The 23,985-nt window shown below is 39.0% G+C and overlaps 1 protein-coding gene across 3 annotated transcripts in view; it reads left to right on the top strand.

The window, feature by feature from the left end:
• Positions 1–4,216: 4,216 nt before the first annotated feature.
• The window catches only part of DENND6A (DENN domain containing 6A), a 67,883-nt gene continuing 48,114 nt past the window's right edge, over positions 4,217–23,985 (top strand). The window contains exons 1-4 of one of the 3 annotated variants that reach the window (XM_043587716.1): positions 4,421–4,532; positions 17,217–17,296; positions 20,325–20,363; positions 20,464–20,506. In XM_043587716.1, coding sequence (XP_043443651.1) covers positions 17,219–17,296; positions 20,325–20,363; positions 20,464–20,506 — 160 coding nt within the window. In that variant the 5' untranslated portion in view covers positions 4,421–4,532; positions 17,217–17,218. Of the gene's footprint in view, positions 4,533–17,216; positions 17,297–20,324; positions 20,364–20,463; positions 20,507–23,985 lie in introns of all 3 variants that reach the window. The other 2 variants (XM_043587714.1, XM_043587715.1) reach the window with 2 other exon arrangements.

The following is a 23,985-nucleotide window of genomic DNA, read 5'->3' as shown; positions in this document are numbered from 1 at the left end:
AACTGGGTCAGGCAGTTGGAAAAGTAAATTTTCAAATAAGTGAGGTGTTATTATCTTTGCTTCTCATAAACTAAGAGGAAGCCACATTTAAAAAAACATTTTTATATTGGGACACCTGCGTGGCTCAGGCAGTTAAGCGTCCGACTCTAGATTCAGGCTCAGGTCATGATCTTGCAGTTCGTGAGTTTAAGCCCCGCAGTGGGCTCCATGCTGGCAGTGTGGAGCCTGCTTGGGATTCTCTCTCTGTCTCTCTTTCTGCCCCTCTCCAGCTCATTCTCTCTCTCAAAGCAAATATATAAAATAAATTAAAAAAAGAAACATTTTCATATTAACTTTTCATGTGTTCCTACAACTGACCATGAAAGGAAAACTCTAAAATAGGAGATGATCAATTAGAGATTTTTTAAAGTGCATTCATCCATTCAGTAAATATTTACTGAGTGCCTGTCATATACAAGACATCATAGAGATATTGGGAATGTAAAGATGAAAGCCAAAAGCTCTTCATCTTCTTTTTAAGCTTTCATAAATACTATTTAGGAAGCACCCAACAGTGTATTTCATTGTCTTCTTTGCCTGGATTCTCCTTTATAAACCTGCACTTAAGCATTTTGTCTCCCAGAGATGTGTGGCAATAAACTCCATTCTCCGTCGGTAACACACTGGCACTTGAGCCTCTGTGTATTTCTCCGTGTATTTTCTTACCACCACAAGTAGAATTATGCTGTGGCAGCTGCAGCAGTATTTAGCTCAAAAGCAAGAGGGAAGTCCTCTAGCTGCCTACGTAGGTGGATATCTGGGGCATTTGGGCTCTCTCCCTTTTAGTAAAATTAAGTCCAGATATTTGGCATTGCAATTTACACCATTATCTAAAGCTCACGCTTTCTTTTCATTTTTTCTTTCTTCTTCTTCTTTTTCTTTCTTTCTTTCTTTTTTTTTTTTTTTTTTAACTATAAAATTGCTGAAATGCCAAGGGTTTGGTTGGGGTAAATAGGGAAGTTTGGAATGTTTTTAATCCTGTCCTCAGTGTTGTTGGTAATATTAGAAGAGCAGCAGAGCCATGAATACAGTCATACTCTTGGCTAAAGCAGCCTACCCTGACTTACGTACTCCTCACATTAGTTGACAGTGAATGCAACCTGAGCCAGCGATATGACCTGGCTGCCAAAAGAAGCAAATGTGATCTGAACCAGCATTAATAGAAGGCTGGTGGCTGGGACAAGTAAGGTGATAGTCCCAGAGTACACTCGGCAGTAGTCAGATCACACCTGGAGGATGGTGTTTCCTCCTGGGCACCACATTCTAAGAGTGATGTTGATAAATTGGAATATGCCCCAGTTGTGCAACAGGTTGATGAATGGCCTACAAACTACATCCTTTGAGGAATAGTAGGAGGAACTGGGGTAGTTTACCCTGGAAACTAGAAGACATGTGGATGTGGGATAACTATTTTCAAATATATGGAGGGCTATTGTGTAGAAGAGTTGAACACTTCTGTGTAATCTCAGCAAGCACAACTTAGACCAAAGGGTATACATTACAAACTGGCTGATCTTGTCTCCATAAAAGGAAGAATTTCCTAGCCCTTATAAACATCCAGAACATAGCAGCTTTGCAAGATACTTTACCTTAATACGGGGTGTTGGAATGGCAGCTGGCTGACCAAACATCAGAAGATTCATGAATAGGATGAGAAGTTTGGAGAGATGAGCTGATCCAAGATCCTTTCAGATTCAAAGGTTCTAATGACAGAACCTTAAGAAGAAAGGAAGTATTATTAGTACTTTTCCCCTAGCACCCATATAAGTATTTGCCACAGAAACTAGGTTAAAATTGGAGCTAAGGCCAAAAATCAAAGCTATGAGGGTGAAAAAAGAAAACCATAGGAACATTCTGTTTTCCTAGTGGTTGTGGATTTTGTGAAAAAAAATTTAGTAGTGTTCGTTAGGGGCGCCTGGGTGGCTCAGTCAGTTAAGCATACAGCTTTGGCTCAGGTCATGATCTCTCCATTTGTGAGTTTGAGCCCCATGTTGGGGGCTCTGAGCTGTCAGCACAGAGCCTGAAGCCTGCTTCCAGTTTGGTGTCTCCCTCTCTCTCTGCCCCTCCCCCATTTGTGCTCTGCCTCTCTCTCTCAAAAATATATAAATATTAAAAAAAAAAAAGGTAAAGAAAAAAAGTTTTGTAGTGTTGGTTAGTTTTTTCCAAAGCTAACCAAATGATTATTTTTTCTACCTTTAAGATTCTTTAGAGCCCTGGTGTGCTTTCTTTCTCATCAAACTTACAGTCTTCTTAGTATGTTGTTTTCAGGATACTATATTTTGCAGTTACTTTTAATTCAAATTATGAAGCAGAATTTCAGGGAATGGCAGCCTGTGTCCCCATGTCAAAGAACCAGCCCTGTGGAACAACTGGTGTTTAGAGCTTATTAATCATTAATAATGTGGTAGCACCCAGTAAAATGTGTGCGTTGAGATAGCTTGGCTCTTCCTCACAATCAGTGAGGTGAGTAGGCTGGGACTGATCATTCTTATTTCATCAATGCAGAAACTGAGTCTTAGAGCAGCTTGCCTACCATGATCATGGGTGGAGCTGGCACTAGAATCCAGAACTTCTGACTGCTAGTCCAGTGCTCTTTGTAATTCTGTTTTTAATAATAAAGGCTATTGTGCTTTCCTAATAGTGGGTTTAGAGACTTACTTAAATGCAGAACATTGTTTTTCTCTCTTAAATACAGTGGTTCTCTAGAGTAGGAGGGCAGATTGATTTGGCCACAAATTTGGCTTTTAACTTGAATGCTGTCCCTAGTTCATCTTACTTCCTAAAAATAGTCTTTAGCAAACATCACTATTGATATCTGATGATAATTGACCCTTTCCTTGAAGTATTGATGCTAACACTCTAAATAAAAATCAAAAGAATGTATACAGAACAATGTTTGTCAACTAGGGTAGATTTGACTGGGTAGTGCAGCAAAATGCTTAGGAGCTTTGGCTGAGTCAGAGATCTGGGTTTAAATCTTTGTTCTGCCACCTATTATTGGCTGTGACATCATTATCATCTCATGGAGCCTCAGAATCCTTACTGGAAAAATGGGAATAATAATAAGACCTGCCTTTTTGGGTTGCTAGGAGGATCAGATGAGATAATGTGTGTAAAAGCATGAAAACTGTGTTGTTGTTTTTTAAAAATGTTTGTTGTGAGTTATTATCCATTGTCTTTTACTCATTTTTCTATTAGAGTATTGTTGTGTGTTTCCTATTTACTTTCAGTGTGCTGTTTATACTCAGGGTGCTGAATAAATCCTAATCAGTAGTATCCCACTGGGCCAATAATCAGTAATAATTCAATAGATCAAGTGCCTTCTTGGCACGGATGCAAAGCGGCTTGGGGTGCCTGGCTGGCTCAGTCCCTAAAGCATGCAACTCTTGATCTCAGGGTTGTGAGTTTGAGCCCCATGTCCAGTGTAGAGATTACTTAAAAATAAAATCTAAACAACAATAAAGCTGCCTGAGACTAGACCCTTGCTAAGAGAGAGTGATCCACAGGTTGCTGTGGAGGCCAACCTGGTGTTTCAGAAAGCACTGCAGATGTTGTGTGAGTGTTGAATGAGTCACAGGCAACCAGGCCAAGAAAGGTGGGTGGGACCTTGGTGAAAGGGAACAGTTAAGTGAAGGGAACAGATCTCTTAATCAGGAGGCGAGAGAGCAGAGAACGAACTGAAAGCCGGCATTTGAGTTGTGGTAATACTTGTTGGTCTAGTCATGTAACTTCTCAGAATCTCAATTTCCTTATTCGTGAAAAGAAATAAATAATGAAGTCTACCTACTAGTCATGATGTGAAGATTCAATGGAGTAATGTTTGTAAAGTACTTGCTGGCCCATCAACTGGCACAGAGTAAGTGTTCAGTAAATGTTAGCCACCGTAATCATTATGTGTAATAATTTTAATAATACCTTATAGTTATGAACCTTGTCATGCCAAGCATAATTCCTCCCCAGATCGTTGAACTGCGAAGAAGAGTGTCAGGATTCATAAACTACTCTTGAAGAGCTTTAAGGCAAGAATGCCAGGGCGGTATTCACAATTCCAGCTAAGCACTACGACTCCACGTCTGCACGGTGGCAAGGGAGAACCAGCTCCGAGCCCAGCTCCCAGGGTCACGTGGGCCATGGCCCCGCCCCGGCCGAGCCCGTCCTCCGCCGCTGCGGCAGCGGCGGCTGCGCCTGCGCGGGGCTGGGCGCGCTCTGCTGCGCGGTCCGCAGTGGAGGCGGCGCGAACAGCAAGGGGGCGGCGGATGGCTCTGCGGGGCCTGGCAGCCTCGGGGCCCAGCTCCCGCGGGCCGTTGGACGAGGCCGTGGCGGCGGCCGAGGAGCGCGGGGCGCCGGCCGTGCTGGCGACGGGAGGCGCGCCGGAGGACGATGAAGAAGATGAGGGCCGCGGCCGGGGCCTGCTGCGCTGGGACGGCTTCTCGGCCTGGCTGCACTGCGTGTGTGTGGTGGGCTTCGACCTGGAGCTGGGCCAAGCCGTGGAGGTGAGGCCCGGCCGCACCTTGGCCCCGCGCCTCGTTCGGGTTCCCGCTCCCGGGCGGCTCCAGCAGGGCGTGTGGCCCACGGGCCGACGGGTCTGGACCCCGGCCGCCGCGCATCCGGGCGTGGCTGGCCGTCCCTCCGCCGGTCGGCCGGGCTGCGGTCCATTGGCAGTTCCCGTGGGAGGATCGTGGGCTGCGGCTAGGGGTGAAAAGTTCTTTCTAGGCCCCTCCTAAATACTTGCTGAGGTTCGTTTTTGTTTGTTTGTGTTTTTAACCCGGTGTCACAGGAGTGACTAAAATGGGTAGCGGCACCCCGAGAAGGCTGCAGGCAGGATGTTGGCGACTTTTTGAAGAAACGAACAATGCCCCTGACATAGGGTGAACTATAATAGCCAAACCTCACACAGCCAACTTTTTTTAGACTCCTAGACGTTTCGGTCATTTCCAGTAACTCTTATAGTTACTTTAGACCACCCAACTTGAGCCGAAATGCTTATTTCAGCAGGATTTTCTTCATTTCCCCCTTTTGTTCCTCATTTCTATTATTTGTGTGTGTGTGTTTTTTTCCCCTTTACTGTTCTTTCTTGATGTTGCTTCTGAAACAGTTGGCTTGAAAGCTACTATCAAGATGAACATAGGGAAAATCCTTTGCTTGTGAATCTGTCAAGTTTTCCATTTATATGTCACCTTATTGAAAGGCCTTCCAGTGTTATTTATTCTTGACATTGTTTAGGATCCCTTTTGTAGCATAAGACATTGCTTGTCTTTGTGTACAAGGAAAACGTTATCAGAAGGAGGTATGTTTAGAAAATTTTTGTCTGTTTGTTTTGGTGACGATGGCAGATTTTAAGAAAACATCTCATTCAGACTTTAGTGGCATGAGTTGGCTATGAAAATTGGCCAGGGAGGTTTTTCTTAAAGCAAAACTACTGCTTTTGTATTCAACCTATCTTCTCTGTTTTATCATTACACAGTTCAATACACACATTAAGTTTCCGCTAAGATCTAGGCATTATGCTGGTTGCTGGGCATCCAGATACGAACCAAATGCTTCAACCTGTATTTGTAGGTTTAGACTACAATTTAGAGGGGAACCAAGAATTAATCACAGCAGGAGATAGGGCCAAATGCCATGCCTGGCACATAGTGGTGTTCCATACATACTTGTTGATAGAATGAGCGGATACATGAGCAATTCTGTATCTTACTATGACAGAAACAACAGTTTCCAAAGACTTCAGAGATTTAGAAGTCATCTATTGTTTACATTGACATGTTAACCTGAAGTTGTATGTGTAGCAAAATACAATTTAACCAGAAAGTGTAGGAATGGGTTGTTATAGTTGATTGCATTTTAAAATAGCTAAATGAGATCCTTGTGGACTCTCGTCATTTGGGACATTATTTTTAAGGATTTTTTTTGACCAAATAAGCAACATTTAGCGTAATTGAGGTGCTACAAAAATGTGAATTAAAGGACTTATTTTGAATTTCATTTCCAATGGGATATGCTACTCAACAGAGTTTTCTTTAGGTCAGTGGTTCTTTTTTTGCATCCTGGACCTTTTAAAAAATATGAGCTCCAGGGGCGCCTGGGCGGCTCAGTCGGTTAAGCATCTGACTTCAGCTCAGGTCATGATCTCACAGTCTGTGGGTTTGAGCCCCATGTCGGGCTCTGTGCTGACAGCTCGGAGTCTGGAGCCTGCTTCAGATTCTGCTCTCTCTCTGACCCTCCCTCATTCATGCTCTGTCTCTATCTCAAAAATAAATGAACATTAAAAAATTTTTTTAAATTAAAAAAAATATGAACTCCATTACAAAAATGCTTACTGATACAAAATTAGGTATATGCTTCTGTGGACTATCTGGGGGTCATCTGTAGATCTTCTATTTCATTGTCCCCAGATTAAGAATCACTCATTTTATAAAAAAACGTTTTTAATGTTTATTTATTTTTGACAGAGAGAGAGAGACAGTGCGAGTGGGGGAGTGGGAGGGAGAGACACACACAATCCGAAGCAGGCTCCAGGCTCTTGAGTTGTCGGCACAGAGCCTGACGCAGAGCTCAAACTCACGATCCACAAGATCATGATGAAAGCCAAAGTTGGACGCTTAACTGACTGAGCCATCCAGGTGCCCCAAGAATCACTGATTTTAGAAGGCATAGGATGAGGGTGGGGAAGATTCTCTAATAAAGGATCCAAAGAAAGATAAATACATTAAATGAATTGCAACACAACTTAATTTTGTTTTGTTTTCCTAAGAAATGTAGAATATTGCACCTTGCCACTTTTAAAAGAAGAAAAAGGAACACAAATTAGTGATGAATATAATGAAATAGTTGAGAAATGTAGTTCACTTGTGTATTATGACCATATCCAGGCCAAAAATAGGACAAGAAAGTGAATGTAGAATCATGTTGGAGAAGTGAATATAGTAGCTCCAGCCCTAATTCCTATGATGCACAACCATGAAGACTCAAAAGGGAAATCAATTAAAGAGTAGGTAAAAATTAAAGAATAGGTAAAAACTTAGACCTAGAAGCCACCTGTGACATCACCATCTTTGAACTGTACAGTTGAAAGAGATGTAAGAATCTGTTGTGCCATGACAGAAAGTACCATTTACAAATGCATAAACAGTGCCACTTAGTTAAGCTTAAATCCTTAACAAAGAGACAACATATATAGGACATCAATCAAGGACTCAGACTCCAGAGCTGGACTGCCTAGGTTTGAGTCTGCGATTTGGGGCATATTAGCTTGCCTTACACTTCTCTGTTAACAATCTGCATCATGGCATTGCTGTGATAATTAGATAATGTTGGTGAAACATTTGGAACAGTACCTATGACTCAGACCTATGTCAGTGTGTATTTGGGAAGTATTGAAATCCTTTTTTTTTTTTTTTAATATTTATTTTCAGAGAGAGAGTGGGGGAGAAGGAGGGAGAGAGAGAGAATCCCAAGCAGGCTCCATGCCAACCATGCAGAACCTGACACAGGGCTTGATCTCACAAACTGTGAGATCATGACCTCAGCAGACAGCAAGAGTCTGATGCTTAACCGACTGAGCCACCCAAGTATCCCCCCGCCCCCACCTTTTTAATTTTCAATGAAGAGAATCCTTAACTTGATTGTAAACATGAGGCCTTTGAACATTAATTTTCTCAGTAGTAATATGAAGTTGAGGAAGTAGAAGCAGGGAAACTTTTTTCCCTGTATAAATAAAAATCTAATATAGGACCTCAGTGGCTGACTTGGTTGAGATGGGGCCTATGTTGTGTATATTTGGTTGCAGACAGCAGAAACTAAGCTATAGCTCAAGCAGAAAAGGAACTTGCTGTAAGGCAACAGATTTTCCAACGTCTCCAAGGTACAAACCTAGTGGGGCTTCATGAAATGGCTGAGCCTGGAACTGGGAAGCCTCTGACTTATGCTCTTGTTTTATGGGATTTGTTCATAAATCCCATATTTGGGATAATGCTCCCTGCAACTTCTATCCTCTGCTTCTATAATCTTTATGGTGGACAAGTTATGCTTTTCAGCCACTTTAATGAGACACACCAGAGGAATGTACTCAGGCCTGGTTTGGGGCAAACAGTGAGCTGAAGACCTGTGGTTAGGGGAGTGGTCCATGTTGCATAAAATGTCTGTTTGGTCCTATTCTCAAGTAAAGGGGACAGGGAAGGGTATCTTTTAAGTTGGAAAGAGACTGTAAAATGTGTTGACTATAGGAGGTATGCTCAGCTTCTTCCTTTTCCTTTGAAGTGGCCCTGAAACATCACCACAGAATCCCAGTGTCCTCTGGAACAAGGTTTGAAATCCTCTGGATTTTATATACTTTATATCACTTCTAGCTCTGAAATTACCTGATTATGTAGTAAAGCCTTAATTATCTGAATCCAGAATTGCCTCATTTATTCAGAATTTTTCCCTGATTGAGTAATAATATGCTCATTGTTGAAAACTTGGCAAGAAAGAAAATTATGAACACTAGAAGCATCACTCATAATTATATTGAGAAACAAGTGCTATTAATATTTGACATTTTTGTTAATGCTTTTTCTTCTTTACATAATTTCATATCTGTCAAGAATTAATTTGTTAGGAACAGAAACTCTCTCAAAAAAGTTTAAGAAAAATGATTGTGAGGAGTCTCTTGGAACCCAGTTGCTGGAAGGGGAACGAACCTCCTGGGATCTGGAAAGCCCTAGGCTTTTTTGTCTTTGTTTCTTGGGAGCTGTGTGGTCTTTTGTCTCTGCTTCTCTTTGCAGTTCTGTTCCATTTTCCGTGCTGAGGCTGGTTTCTCCTGCAAGGGTCTCAGTTTCTGCTCCCCCATTTCTCTTGACTTTGGACTATTGTAGTTCTGATTTTGGCCAAACTCTACTTTTGTATTCTGGAACCAGACTGAAGCTTAATACAAATACGGAGTATCTGATTGGCTCAGCATGGGTCAGATGCTCCCTTTTGTTCAGTCAGCTGTGTTAGGAGACAGGGTTTTTGTAACAGTAGTGACCACTTAGGCTCACCCTTGTAAAAGGTGGAGGGGACAATTTCCAAAGCATGGGCTGGACAGCAGTCCCCCAAACAGGTCTACTGCAAGAGTCTGCTTTTATTGATAAACATTCTCATAAACGATTTGCCAGATCATTAAAGACTCTTCATAAATACAATTTTATGAACCATAATTTGTGTAACCATTTTCCTTAATTTGGATATTTAGTAGTTTCTTTTTTCTTCACACTGTAGAAAGCTACGTATTGCCTGTACATACATCTTAGAGATGTTTTGCATTTTTGAGAGCCTTTAAATCATGTGAACTTCTAGATTGTCCTAGGAAGTTGCATTTCTATAATTTGAAGTCACTTCCTGAAGCTCTCTAGTTTCTGATTTTATAAGAATTGAGGCATCCTTGGTGGTTTTCCCCTCTTGAAGTCTTTACCTGTGTTCATAGGTGGACAATTTTAAACTAGTGAAAAGAGCACAAGCTTTGGGGTTTTGAACATCTCCTAGTTGTCTGATTTTTGGCCAGTTTCTTCAATTTAAGTGGAAAAATAATATCCAAGAGTGTTGTTGGAAATACGAAGAGAGATAATGCATGTAAGAATTAATGCCTGTCATTTAATGCATGCCCAAATGTTGATCCCTTTTTATAGTTAGTGTCCTTGCATATTCAATAATCAGTGTAGGACTGTTTTTGGCTGTTCTCTCACACCTCTTATTTTGCCTTAAATTGATTTAAAAAAGAAAACCTTATGGTTTTGGATGTGTATCACAAGTATTTAAAGCACTTTGTAGGGGGGCACCAGGCTGGCTTAGTTAAAGAGCATGCAACTCTTTTTTTTTTTTTTTTAATTTTGTAAATTAAGTTTATTATTTTGAGAGAGAGAGAGAGAGAATGCATGCATGCATGGGAGCACAAGCTGGGAAGGGGCAGAGAGGAGAGACAGAATCCCAAGCAGGCTCTGCACCATCAGTCCAGAGCCCAATGTGCGGCTTCAATTCATGAACTGTGAGATCATGACCTGAGCTGAAATCAAGAGTTAATTCCTCAAGTGACTGAGCCACCCAGGAACCCCAATCTTTTTTTAAAGATTAAAAAAAAATGTTTATTTACTTTTGAGAGAGTGCAAATAGGGGTGGGTCAGAGAGAGGGGGACAAAAGATCTGAAGTGGGCTCTGCACTGATAGCAGCAAACCTGATGTGAGGCTCGAACTCTCGAACTCAGAAACCGCGAGATCATGACCTGAGCTGAAGTTGGACGCTCAGCCGACTGAGCCACCCAGGTGCACCCTGCACCAAATTTTTAAAAAAACACATTGAAGATAAAGCTCTGCTCTGGAGTGAAGGCGAACTTCTATGTCATTTTTTTTAAAAGCGGTGAAAGAATTGACTCCCCTTTCTTTTTCACTTCTGCTTTTTTGAGTTATTCCCCTTTATGCCTTAGCAAGGTGGAGCCAGAAGTAGTCACCATAGTTTACTTTATCCTAGCAAAGTTTCTTGTTTATTTTTGTGAGAAGAGTGAAAGGCAGTTGTGTGAAAGGTTGTTTCCTTTCTTTCCCTCTTAAACTGGGTGTTCCATAACCTCAGTATTTGATCCTCAGCACGTTTACTGTTTTAATAAAAATGGGTGTTACGTTTAATTGCATGTTGCTGGACTGTCTCATTGAACTGTCTATTCATCAGATATTGGGCAACTACCACATCCAGACACCATTGTGTTCTGGAGATAAAACCTTGATCAACCGTCCCTCAACTAGCTTACAGTGTATCACGGATAGTAGGCCATTAAACAGCGAGGGTTATCATAGGATGGTTTTCAGGTACCAATAATGGCCTTTTGTACATTTCCTTGTGAACTTGTAGCACTTCATAGTAGCTTGATGTAGGTCTCTGGTTTGAGAGTTAAAGCTTTAGTGGCCTCCTGAGCTTAGGCTCCCAGATTTTACAGAGGCTTCTTCAGTGTTACTAAGCTCTGGTTCTGTTATGAAATTGTATAATTTCAATATGGAGATTATCTGGGATGTTCCCATGCCATCTAGTCCATTCACAAGTACTTGGTGATGAATGATGTGAAACATGAACAATTGTATCTAACTTTACTCTTATTAGAGAGAAATGCTTCACTGTCTATTCCATGGGCAAACTGATCACATTTCCAGTAGCATAGTTTAGGTCTTGAATGAGCTGGAATCTTAGACTTAGGTCCATCCTGTTCTGATACTGTGATGTCAGGCCACTTTTTCTACTTTTTAAAATAAGTAAACATTTTTTATTGCAGTATAACATACATACATGTAGGAAAGCATATAAATCCTAAGTTCTGTGAATTTACATTAAGTGAGCATACCATTCACTACCATAGAGATCAAGAAATAGAAATATTATCACTGCCCCAGAAATTTCCCTTATGTCCTCTTTCAGTCATGATCTATTGCCACTCCGCCCCCCCCCCCCCACCCCGCCCCAGACCCTGGCAACCACTAATCTACTTTCTGTCTCTCTGGATTTTCCTATTCTGTACATTTCATATGCGTGGAATCACAACCTATGGTATTTTTTGTCTGGCTTCTTTCACTTAGTATAATTTTTTCAAGGTTCATCCATGTTGTAGTATATATCAGTATTTCATTCCTTTTATGGCTGAATTTTCTATCATTTTTTGAATTTTATATCAGTGTATGGAAATACAACATTTGGTTTATCCATTCATCATTCAATGGAAATTTGGATTTTTTTCCAGTTTTGGCTATTATAAATAATGCTGCTATGAATATTCACTTGTAAGTTTTTGTATGAACATATGCTTTCACTTGTCTTGGAGTGAAGTGAAATTGCTGTGTCATAAAGTAACTCTCTATGTTTACTTTTTTGAGAAACTACTAAGCTGTTTTCCAGGGTGACTGTATTTTCACATTTCCATTAGTAACGTGTGAGGGTTCTAATTTCTCCATATCTTGTAAGCACTTGTTACTGTCTGTCTGTGATTACAGCCATCCTAGTGGATTTGAGGTGGTATCTTATTTTAATTTTATTTGCATTTCCCTGATGACTAACGGTGTCGAGTGGCCTTTTATGTGCTTATTGGCCATTTGTATATCTTTTTGGAGAAATGTCTAATTAGATCCTTTATCCATTTAAAAAATTGGGTTATTTGACTTTTTTGTTGAATTGTAAGAATTCTTTATATAGTCTGTATATTAGACCCTTATCAGATACATGTTTGCAAGTAGTTCCTTCCATTTTGTGGGTTGTCTTCACTTTCTTGGTAGTGTTCTTTGAAGCACAAAAGTTTTTTAGTTTTTGTTTTGTTTTTTATGTTTTAGTTCTCTATTTTTATTCATTCATTCATTCATTCATTCATTCATTTAGAGAGAGCATATGCATGTGAGAGGGGGAGGGGCAGAGGGAGAGATTGAAAGAAAGAATCTTAAGCAGGCTCCACGCCCAGCATGGAGCCCATTATAGGGCTCAGTCTCATTCATGACTGTGAAATTGTGACCTGAGCCAAAATCAAGTGTTGGATGTTTAACTGACTGAGCCACCCAGGTGCCCTGAAGCACAAAAGTTTTAAATTTTTTTTTTTAATATATATGAAATTTATTGTCCAATTGGTTTCCATACAACACCCAGTGCTCATCCCAAAAGGTGCCCTCCTCAATACCCATCACCCACCCTCTCCTCCCTCCCACCCCCCCATCATCCCTCAGTTTGTTCTCAGTTTTTAACAGTCTCTTATGCTTTGGCTGTCTCCCACTCTAACCTCTTTTTTTTTTTTTTTTTCCTTCCCCTCTCCCATGGGTTCCTGTTAAGTTTCTCAGGATCCACGTAAGAGTGAAACCATATGGTATCTGTCTTTCTCTGTATGGCTTATTTCACTTAGCATCACACTCTCCAGTTCCATCCATGTTGCTACAAAAGGCCATATTTCATTTTTTCTCATTGCCACGTAGTACTCCATTGTGTATATAAACCACAATTTCTTTATCCATTCATCAGTTGATGGACATTTAGGCTCTTTCCATAATTTGGCTATTGTTGAGAGTGCTGCTATGAACATTGGGGTACAAGTGCCCCTATGCATCAGTACTCCTGTATCCCTTGGATAAATTCCTAGCAGTGCTATTGCTGGGTCATAGGGTAGGTCTATTTTTAATTTTCTGAGGAACCTCCACACTGCTTTCCAGAGCGGCTGCACCAATTTGCATTCCCACCAACAGTGCAAGAGGGTTCCCGTTTCTCCACATCCTCTCCAGCATCTGTAGTCTCCTGATTTGTTCATTTTGGCCACTCTGACTGGCGTGAGGTGATACCTGAGTGTGGTTTTGATTTGTATTTCCCTGATAAGGAGCGACGCTGAACATCTTTTCATGTGCCTGTTGACCATCTGGATGTCTTCTTTAGAGAAGTGTCTATTCATGTTTTCTGCCCATTTCTTCACTGGGTTATTTGTTTTTCGGGTGTGGAGTTTGGTGAGCTCTTTATAGATTTTGGATACTAGCCCTTTGTCTGATATGTCATTTGCAAATATCTTTTCCCATTCCGTTGGTTGCCTTTTAGTTTTGTTGGTTGTTTCCTTTGCTGTGCAGAAGCTTTTTATCTTCATAAGGTCCCAGTAATTCACTTTTGCTTTTAATTCCCTTGCCTTTGGGGATGTGTCGAGTAAGAGATTGCTACGGCTGAGGCCAGAGAGGTCTTTTCCTGCTTTCTCCTCTAAGGTTTTGATGGTTTCCTGTCTCACATTCAGGTCCTTTATCCATTTTGAGTTTATTTTTGTGAATGGTGTGAGAAAGTGGTCTAGTTTCAACGTTCTGCATGTTTCTGTCCAGTTCTCCCAGCACCATTTGTTTAAGAGACTGTCTTTTTTCCATTGGATGTTCTTTCCTGCTTTGTCAAAGATGAGTTGGCCATACGTTTGTGGGTCTAGTTCTGGGGTTTCTATTCTATTCCATTGGTCTATGTGTCTGTTTTTGTGCCACAAAAGTTTTAAATTTTGATGAAGTCCACTTTATGTTTCTTTGGTTGCTTATGCTTTTGTTATATCTGAGAAACCATTGGCTAATGCACAGTCATAAGGATTTATTCCTGTGTGTTCTTCTAAGACTTTTGTAGTTTTTGGGTGCTTGGGTGGCTCAGTCGGTTAAGCATCTGACTCTTGGTTTTAGCTCAGGTCATAATCTCATGGTTTGTTAGATCAAGCCCTGTGTCGTCGAGCTGAAGGTGTGGAGCCTGCTTTGGATTCTCTCCTCCTCTGTGCCACTCCCCCACTCCTGTGAACTTTCAAAATAAATAAACATTAAAAAATAAAAAGACTTGTAGTTTTAACTTTTACACTTAGGTCTTTAGTCCACTTTGGGTTACTTTTTATATATGATATGAAGTAGAGATGTTACTTTTTTAACCTTATTTTGATACATTTTTTGGCTTACATAGTTACAAAAGTCATTCATTTAGCTTTGTCAAAAGTTAACATTTTACATAAACATAGTACAATAATCCAAAACAAGAATAGATACTGGTATGATACTATTTACTAGACCACAGAGTTTATTGGGATTCACCAGTTTTTCTACTAATGTGCTTTTTCTGTTTCAAGATCCAATCCAGTTTCTACGTTGCATGTAGATATCATATCTCCATAGTCCTCTTCAATCTGTGGAAGTTCCTCAATCTTTTCTTGTATTTCATGTCCTTGATACTTTGGAAGAATACTGTTCATATATTTTGTAGTATGCCTTTCAATTTTGTTTTTCCTGGTGTGTTATCATAATTAGTCTGAGGTTATGAATTACTGGGAAGAATACCCAGATATGACGCATCCTTCTCAGTACATCATATTAGGGAGTACAGGATGTTAAAATTAAAATGTCGCATTATTGGTGATTTAAACCTTGATCACTTGGTTAAGATGATGTCTCCGAGGCTAATCCACTATAAAGTTACTATTTTTCTCTTTGTAATTAATAAGTAAGTGTTTATTTTGTTAGAGACTGAGACTGTGCAGTATCTTGTTTTCCATCCTTTGCCTGCTAATTTAGCATCCATAAGTGTATCTTACCTGCAGCAATTATTCTGGTGTTCTAATAGTGATTTTTCATTTTCCTCACTCCTTCTGTATTTATTAGTTAGAATTCTTTTATAAGGAAAAGTTGTCCCTTCTTGCTCATCCATCCACCTATCTATATCAATGGAAACTCAAGGATACTTATTATTTGGGTTATAATCTAGTACTATCATTATTTACTTTATTAACCAAGTCATTACAAATTTGAGCATTGGTGCCTTTTTAGGTTGGCTCCTATGTCCTTTAGACATGCCCCCCACCCCCACCCTTCTTTTGAGCACTTCCTTTCTGGCATCACAAGATGCCCCATGCTCATCTTGCGTTTTTCCTGTGCTAGCCCTGTAATCAGCTACCTCCCTAAGAAGCCCTGACCAGGGCGCCTGGGTGGCGCAGTCGGTTAAGCGTCCGACTTCAGCCAGGTCACGATCTCGCGGCCCGTGAGTTCGAGCCCTGCGTCAGGCACTGGGCTGGTGGCTCGGAGCCTGGAGCCTGTTTCCGATTCTGTGTCTCCCTCTCTCTCTGCCCCTCCCCCGTTCATGCTCTGTCTCTCTCTGTCCCAAAAATAAAATAAAACGTTGAAAAAAAAAAAAATTAAAAAAAAAAAAAAAGAAGCCCTGATTCTTTTTATTGCAGAATAGTATTTAACAATCAACATCTCGGTGTAAGGTGTACTCACTGCTACTGAGGTGTCATTGCTTTATTTTTTCACATTAAAAGGCCTTTTATTTATTTTTTTTTTTTAATTTTTTTTTTCAACGTTTATTTATTTTTGGGACAGAGAGAGACAGAGCATGAACGGGGGAGGGGCAGAGAGAGAGGGAGACACAGAATCGGAAACAGGCTCCAGGCTCTGAGCCATCAGCCCAGAGCCCGACGTGGGGCTCGAACTCACGGACCACGAGATCGTGACCTGGCTGAAGTCGGACGCTTAACCGACTGCGCCACCCAGGTGCCCCTAAAAGGCCTTTTAAAGGAGACATTATATAGTATTTAATAGATCTTAAACTATTTTCCAGCCAGTTTTTAAAAATTACGTGAAAAAGGTAGACTTGTTTTTTGCCTGTAAGCAGTTTCCATTTCGGTTTTGAATAAATGTTAGTGTCTAATATTGAAGACATAATTTTTTTTAAAGATTTTATTTTACATAATCTCTGCACCCAACGCGGGGCTCATACTTAACAACCCCGAGATCAAGAGTTACATGCTCCACCATCCGAACCAGTCAGGTGCCTCTGAAGACATAACTTTTTTTTTTTTTTAATGTTTATTTATTTTTGACAGAGAGACAAAGAGCATGAGCGGGGAGGGGCAGAGAGAGAGGGAGACACAGAATCTGAAGCAGGCTCCAGGCTCTGAGCTGTCAGCACAGAGCCTGATGCGGGGCTTGAACCCACAAACCATGAGGTCATGACCTGAGCCGAAGTCGGACACTCAACCGAGTGAGCCACCCAGGTGCCCCTGAAGACATAACTCTTACTGAGTTTAGAATTGATCCTCTTTTTAAGGTTTTGGTGATGTTTGTATGTGAATTAATGTTTATGTAGGAGGTCAAGGCAGGCCTGGGATGGCCTAGGATGTAATCTCTACCAGGCCTGAGATGCTAGATAGGATTATCAAATGGAGATAGATACTGAGTGACATGGCAACAGGCAGATGCCTGTTCACAGATCACTGAGATTCATGGCAGGCATGAATTTTTCCCATGTCCAAGTGTTACTAGCAATAAGTTAACTGGTGTTCCTAATTTTCTTTCTCCTGGGACCATAATTACTCCCACACTGATATGGGAATGTCATCCCCATTAGGGTGTGCAGGGGCAAGTGGCAGATATACCTTTAAAGAAAATAACCTGATTTAAAACATTTTGTAATACTATTTTCCAGTATATATATTAATATTTTTTCTGGGGTGCATTTTTCCTATTACATCATGATGTGAAATATTTATGTTATACCATCATTTTTAGGCCTTAGTAATTATATCAAATAAAATTTATGTTTTTCTTGGCTTATTACCTGGCCACCTCTCCCTTATTTCTTATAACATGGAAGATCTTAACATAGGTAACAGAACCAGGGTGACATTAGCTGATGCTCTCTGTCCCCCTTTGATGCCTCCCAGGAATGCCAGTGGTCTGGGGGACAGAGATGCCTGGACTTGAGCTGTGGAGAGAGGAAACTTCAAGAGAGAGGCGTCTCCAGGTACTGGGGCCAATCCACAGTTGATTAATGCCTGTATAGTTATCAGGAGCTAACTAACAGTGATTGCCCAAGCTTATATTTATACTTTTTTTTTTTACAAGATAAAGTATGTACAAGGATAATCTTGTAACTGTGGCAATTAGTGCAGTTTGAGATACTTGGCAGTGGTTACTTTTCTTGATTTTTATGGAATTTAATTGAGGTTTTAAAATTAAAGTTTTTTCTATATTTTGATCTTAAGTACATAGTAGACATTGGATACCTACAGCATATAAACATGCATTATTTTTTTTGAATATCCTATCTATTCCAATATGATATAACACTGGGTAGTCGTAACAATACATTAAAATGAAATTCTAGAATATTTGACTAGTACAGTCAGAGTTTTTAAAAGGTACACTTGATAGTTTATGTAGTTCTTACATCTTTTTAGTTTACTTAAATATATATAGCATACATAAGCCCCTGAAATACACATCACACACAGAGATATATACACACATGTATATTTAAGGTACTCATATATATGGGTAAAACATACCAACATTTTTTTCTGTATTGTCATGATGGTGTTTTAAACCATAGGAAACCAAAGTCCTAAGAAACCACTATGTATATTTGCTTTTGCATTTATATTTTAATTGCAGGAAATAAAAATCTGAAAGGCACTCACATAAAACTGAGTTTAAAGTCTAAGATAAAGCTATTATGGACCACTAAATTTACCAGTATGATAACTCTGGTATAATTTATATGTAATGAGATTTTCATAAAATAGGGCTAACTTGGTTATAAGTTTGCCATTTCTGCTTTAAAAGTAACGAGCAAAATGGTTTCAGGGTTAAGCAAGGGAGACCTATGTATGCATAAAAAAGAAGTACAAATTAAATACTAGGTTGTTGGATGGAACTAATTTGAAGGTATATCCACTGGTTGAAGAAATATATTTTTAGTGTTTACTATGCAGCAGAGACTGTTCTAGGTGTAAAGATAGAGTTGTGAACAAAACAGACCAGATTCTTGCCTTCATGAATTATGGAGACAGGGGTTAAATCAGATTGGTCAAAATGTGGGATACAAAGTAGAGTATGTAGAGAGAAATATTGGATTTGGTATCATTCTCTATCCAGGAATGGTGCGTGGTTTTCATGTAGTATACCAGCTCTCTAGACCCTTCGCTTAACCCTGGATTGAGAAGGATTATATGCCACATTCTTGCTAGGGGGGAAAGAGGGCTGTGATTGCACACAACGATCGCTTCTAGGCATGGAGTGAGGAATGGTGGCTTGTGTACTTTGGAATCAGACAGGCTGAAATTCAGTCCTTACCTCTGGCACTTAGTAAACAAGTAAATTTTAGAAGAGTTATTTTAACTGCTATGAACTTGTCTCTTCTTCTGTAAAGATAGGCAGAATTGACAGAATTATTGTGAAAATTAAAAACTCTGGAAGATATTCATAAAATACTGGTTCTCCCCATCTTTTTTCTTACCTTAGTTTTCTTATATCTACAGTGGGGATACTGGGCTTGTCTGTTACTGTGAGAACTAAATCAGTGAAGTAAATATGTGAAACCACTTTAATATGGTTTATAATGTGATATCTGGAAATGGATGTTTTATCTGGAAATGGAAGATTTTTAGGCTTTTGGGCGGCAGATGGGGAATGGAAGAATTCATGAATTCTTCCAGAAGTGGGAAGTCTTGGATCCCCACATTAGCAGCCCAACATTAACATAATTTACTCTGTGTTGTTTTCTCTTCTTTTTGTTATCAGCCACTAGCTAACCTGCTGCTCCTAATCTCATCTCTTCTTCACATTCCCAAGAGAGTGTGAATAGGCCCACTTGAGCACTGGTATTCTTTTGGGCAGAATTTTCACACCCAGCCACATCTAGGCAGTTGATTGGCCTGTAGAGTTGTTTTTGGATCTGGTGTCCACTAGTGCTTATTCTGACAGTAGCTGTTTTGGCTTATTCTTGCTTTCTTTGCAGCGGCTATAGGGCAGGAGTTTCCCTCAGAAGGTGGCTGTGATCACTGCAGACACTAAACTGACCTATCCTAAGAAATGCAATGATTATTTAAAGGGATTGAAGGAAATTAGGATAGACTTTATGGTGGGAGATGGTCTTTGAGATTTCTTAAACTATGGATAATTATTTTCTCCTTTCATTTTTCTTTGGTATCTGGTGATTTGCAGTACTTCTTGGAATTGATTGAAAATCATTATTTCTTGAAGTCGTTACCAGCTGATAGATCCAATTCTTTTTAGATTTTAGGCTTCCAAAGAAAAGACTCAGTAAGCTTTGAGTTATTAGTAATTCAGTTGGTAAATTCTTCTTTTTTTTAAAAAAAATTTTTAATGTTTATTTATTTTTGAGAGCGAGAGAGACAGAGCATGAGTATGGGAGGGGCAGAGGGAGAGGGAGACACAGAATCCAAAGCAGGCTCCAGGCTCCGAGCTGTCAGCACAGAACCCGACGCGGGGCTCGAACTCACGAACTGTGACATCATGACCTGAGCTGAAGTCAGACACTTAACCAACTGAGCCATCCAGTTGCCCCTAAATTATTCTTGATAACCCAAGACTTCACCAATCTGTTAGAGATAACTTTGACTCAGAACTTTTTTTTTTCCCTAGTGTAAATCCTACTCAATTCTCCCAAGCTTCTTTCATGTTTCATTATTGGAGTTTGTGAACTATTTCTTTAATGTTTATTTATTTATTTTGAGAGAGAGAGAGCAAGCAGAAGAGGGGCAAAAAGAGGGCAAGAGAGAATCCCAGGCAGGCTTTGCACTTTCAGCACAGAGCCCGATGTGAGACGCTTGATCTCATGAAGTGTGAGATCATGACCTGAGCCCAAATCAAGGTTTGGACGCTTAACCGACTGAGCCACCCAGGTGCCCCTAGTGAACTATGTCTTAAAACTATTTGACCATAGCCAACTAGTAATAGAAGTACCCGCTAATGTTTATAATATACACTCAATATATTTGTCTAACAAAGTTTAATTCTTTTTCTTCCAGGTAATTTATCCTCAACATTCCAAACTTACTGATAAGGAAGTAAGTAACAATGTTGCTCTGTATAGTCTACTATGGTGTTTCTGTTTGTTTTTATTGGTGTATGTGTATCAACATATATAGCTTTTGTTTTCTTTTTCAGAAAACCAATATTTGCTATTTGTCTTTTCCAGATTCAAATTCAGGTAACTATTTTTCATGTGGTGTTTTTGTTGAATTTTATACTAAGAATATTGATTATACTCTTAATATATCAAAATGAATTGAAATAGAATTTTAGAATGCAAACTCAGTTTCAGCCTAGCAAGTGAGTGATTGTGATTCTTAGTTTTGCGATGCCAGCCATGTCTTTTTTGATTTTAGTTGGTTCAGTTTTTAAAATAACTGTTATGGGGGCGCCTGGGTGTCTCAGTCGGTTGGGCGTCCGACTTCAGCTCAGGTCATGATCTCGCGGCCCATGAGTTCGAGCCCTGCGTCGGGCTCTGTGCTGACAGCTCAGAGCCTGGAACCTGTTTTGGATTCTGTGTCTTCCTCTCTCTCTCTGACCCTCCCCCGTTCATGCTCTGTCTCTCCCTGTCTCGAAAATAAATAAGCATTAAAAAAATTTAAAAAATATTATAAAAAATAAAATAACTGTTACGTTGTAGTGAGGTAAAACATCAAGGAGCAATAAACTGTTGAAATAGTGAAGAGAGTGAAAACCAGCAACGTTGGTATGTTTGGAAATTTATAGTAAGTAGTTTACTTTCAGTTTGGGATTTGAAAGCTTACCAAGAACTGTAAAAGCAGTGACTTAAAAAAAAATACAATAGAGTGAATCTGGTTATGAAGCATGGCCATCAATTACTTGTAATAGTTTGTGTGAGTTAATATATGTAAAGACTTGGAATAGTGCCTGGTGTATAGTAAACACTATATAAGTGTTTGCTATTATTATTAAATTTGGTTTTTCTGGTCTCTTTCAAACTCTCCCTTTGTGTGGTCCTAATTGTTGAAATTTTTCAGGTTGCCTCTTTTGTTTCGCTTTCAAAACAGCTTTTCAGACTTGTAGTGACCAGAACATTCAACATCTTAGACCACACACAGTTAGAACCCTATGAAGCAAAGGCACTCCATTATTCCCTTTCCTTTAGTGGTTACTTCTAATATCCTTTTAATTTAGTTTAGTTAATCTGATTTGGGAGATTTGACATTTTAATTTGTAAAAGCATTTTCTCCTTTCCTTGTAAATGTTTCCAGAGTTCTTTCCTATACATTTGCAAGTCAGCCTTCATGAATTGTATAAAAAAGAAATGGTATCTTGGTTAAAAGAAAATGCTTTTGAGAAATCCCAGTAGGACTTTTGTTCTAACTTGGAATTATTGGAATTTCTTAGTATGTTTGTCCATTAATGAAATAAACGATAGAGGGGTCTTATAGGATTTTTCCTCATTTCAGTTAACATTTTCCTTACAAAGTCTACACATGCAGTTCTGAATGTAGTGAGTGTTGGATTGGACTTCCAGGTCTCAGGGTAAGCTGCATTACAGGATAAACTGACTTGTTGTTATTGGAGTCCTGGTGCATTACACTGCACACTCTTCCTTTTGAGATTATAGCTGGTTTTCATGGCTCTCTTTTTCACCTTTCTGCATGAGTTTCAAGGCTAAGAAGATAATTTGGATAGCCTTTTTTATTTTTATTTTTTATTATAGTTTTTCTTTTAGTCAGTCACTCCACGTATCCCTGTCTTGTTAGAAGTTAAACTCGAATGTAAATCAGAATTTGTTCAGTATTTTAGTCACTTGAGTGACCTACAGGTGTTTTGTAATGCCTTTTTAAAAAGCTGCACATCAAATGAAGTAGGGTTTGTTTTATTTAAAGTACGGTTGAGGGGCGCCTGGGTGGCTCAGTCGGTTAAACGTCCGACTTCAGCTCAGGTCACGATCTCTCAGTCCGTGAGTTCGAGCCCCGCGTTGGGCTCTGGGCTGATGGCTCAGAGCCTGGAGCCTGCTTCCGATTCTGTGTCTCCCTCTCTCTCTGCCCCTCCCCCGTTCATGCTCTGTCTCTCTCTGTCTCAAAAATAAATAAAACGTTAAAGTACGGTTGATACTTAGAAGTGAAATTGACAAAAGGTCTTAAAAGGAGACACCTTGTCATCCTAAGAGATGAATATTAATCTAGATAGCAATAGGCTGTGAGTTTTTATGTATTTGAGAGTTCTATTCTCAGTTGTGATTATCCAAACAATTTGTTTCACTTATATGTTTATGAAATGCAAGTTGGGATTGCTGTGCTAACTTTGAAATGGATTTGAATTTTTCTCAAAATAGCTTTTATTGTTTTGGAAGGAAATCCAGGCATAGTAGAACAGTCTTTAGGAAAGAATCATAATCTAAGTTTTGTTTCCATCGTGCACACTTAGAAACAGTGAAACAAGATTCAGAATCAAGGGTGTATAGGTAAAGAAGAGTGCTTTTGGGATTCCCAAAGGAATGATTTGCCATTCCTCCACTTCCTCCAGCTGCTATCCATACATACCTTATTTTTTGACAATATTAATACATTTATTTATTTATTTATTTATTTATTTATTTATTTATTTTTAATTATATTAAATATAATTTATATTTATATAAATAAATTAATTATTTATAATTTATTTTTATTTTTAATTTATTAATTTATATATATTCATCATATATAAAATACATATATATATTCTTATTTTATATAATATATAAGTATATAATATATATTATACATATTTTTATAATTTTATATAATATATAAATAGATAATATAAATATATATTAATTTATAATTTATTATTAATTTATAATATTAATTTATAATAATAAATTAATTTATATAAAAGCTCAGTGGTAGCATCTTGGATTTATTTATTTATTTATTTATTTATTTATTTATAAAATTTAAATCCAAGTTAAAGAAGATGTAGTTTATATATACAATGGAATACTACTTGGCAATGAGAAAGAATGAAATCTGGCCATTTGTAGCAACGTGGATGGAACTGGAGGGTATTATGCTAAGTGAAATAAGGCTGGTAGAGCCTTATTAATTAATTAGTTAATTAATAGCCTTAGGTTAATTAATTAGCCTTATTAATTAATTAGCCTAATTAATTAATTCTGTCTATATTATCTGTCTATACAGATACTGTATGTTTTCACTCATAGGTGGATCCTGAGAAACTTAACAAAAGACCATGAGTGAGGGGAAGGGGAAAAAAAAAGTTACAGAGAGGGAGGGAGGGAGGCAAACAATAAGAGACTCGTAAATACTGAGAACAAACTGAGGGTTGGTCAGGGCTGGGGGAGAGGGGAAGTGGGTGATGGGCATTGAGGAGGGCACCTGTTGGGATGAGCACTGGGTGTTGTATGGAAACCAATTTGACAATAAATTATATTTAATAATAATAAAATTTAAATCCAAGTTAGTTAACAGCCACACATACCTTAGATCCTGTGACTTTAGAAGAAAATTTTTTGTTTAGTTTGTTTTTAGGTTTCAGTTTCTTTTGTTCCATTTGAGTGACTTTTATCTTTAGGAGCCTAAATTTAAAGTGTGCCTTCTCTCTCATAAATATTTGTCAGATTTTTTTTCTCTGTGTTGATTACCATTAATATCATCTGGATGTAGGTGTTTCTGAGGCTTAAGC

The sequence above is a fragment of the Prionailurus bengalensis genome, chromosome A2 (assembly GCF_016509475.1).
Source record: "Prionailurus bengalensis isolate Pbe53 chromosome A2, Fcat_Pben_1.1_paternal_pri, whole genome shotgun sequence".
In the NCBI taxonomy this organism is placed as follows: domain Eukaryota; kingdom Metazoa; phylum Chordata; class Mammalia; order Carnivora; family Felidae; genus Prionailurus; species Prionailurus bengalensis.
The sequence above is the reverse complement of the archived record's forward strand: the minus strand, read 5'-3'. Positions and strand labels throughout refer to the sequence as shown.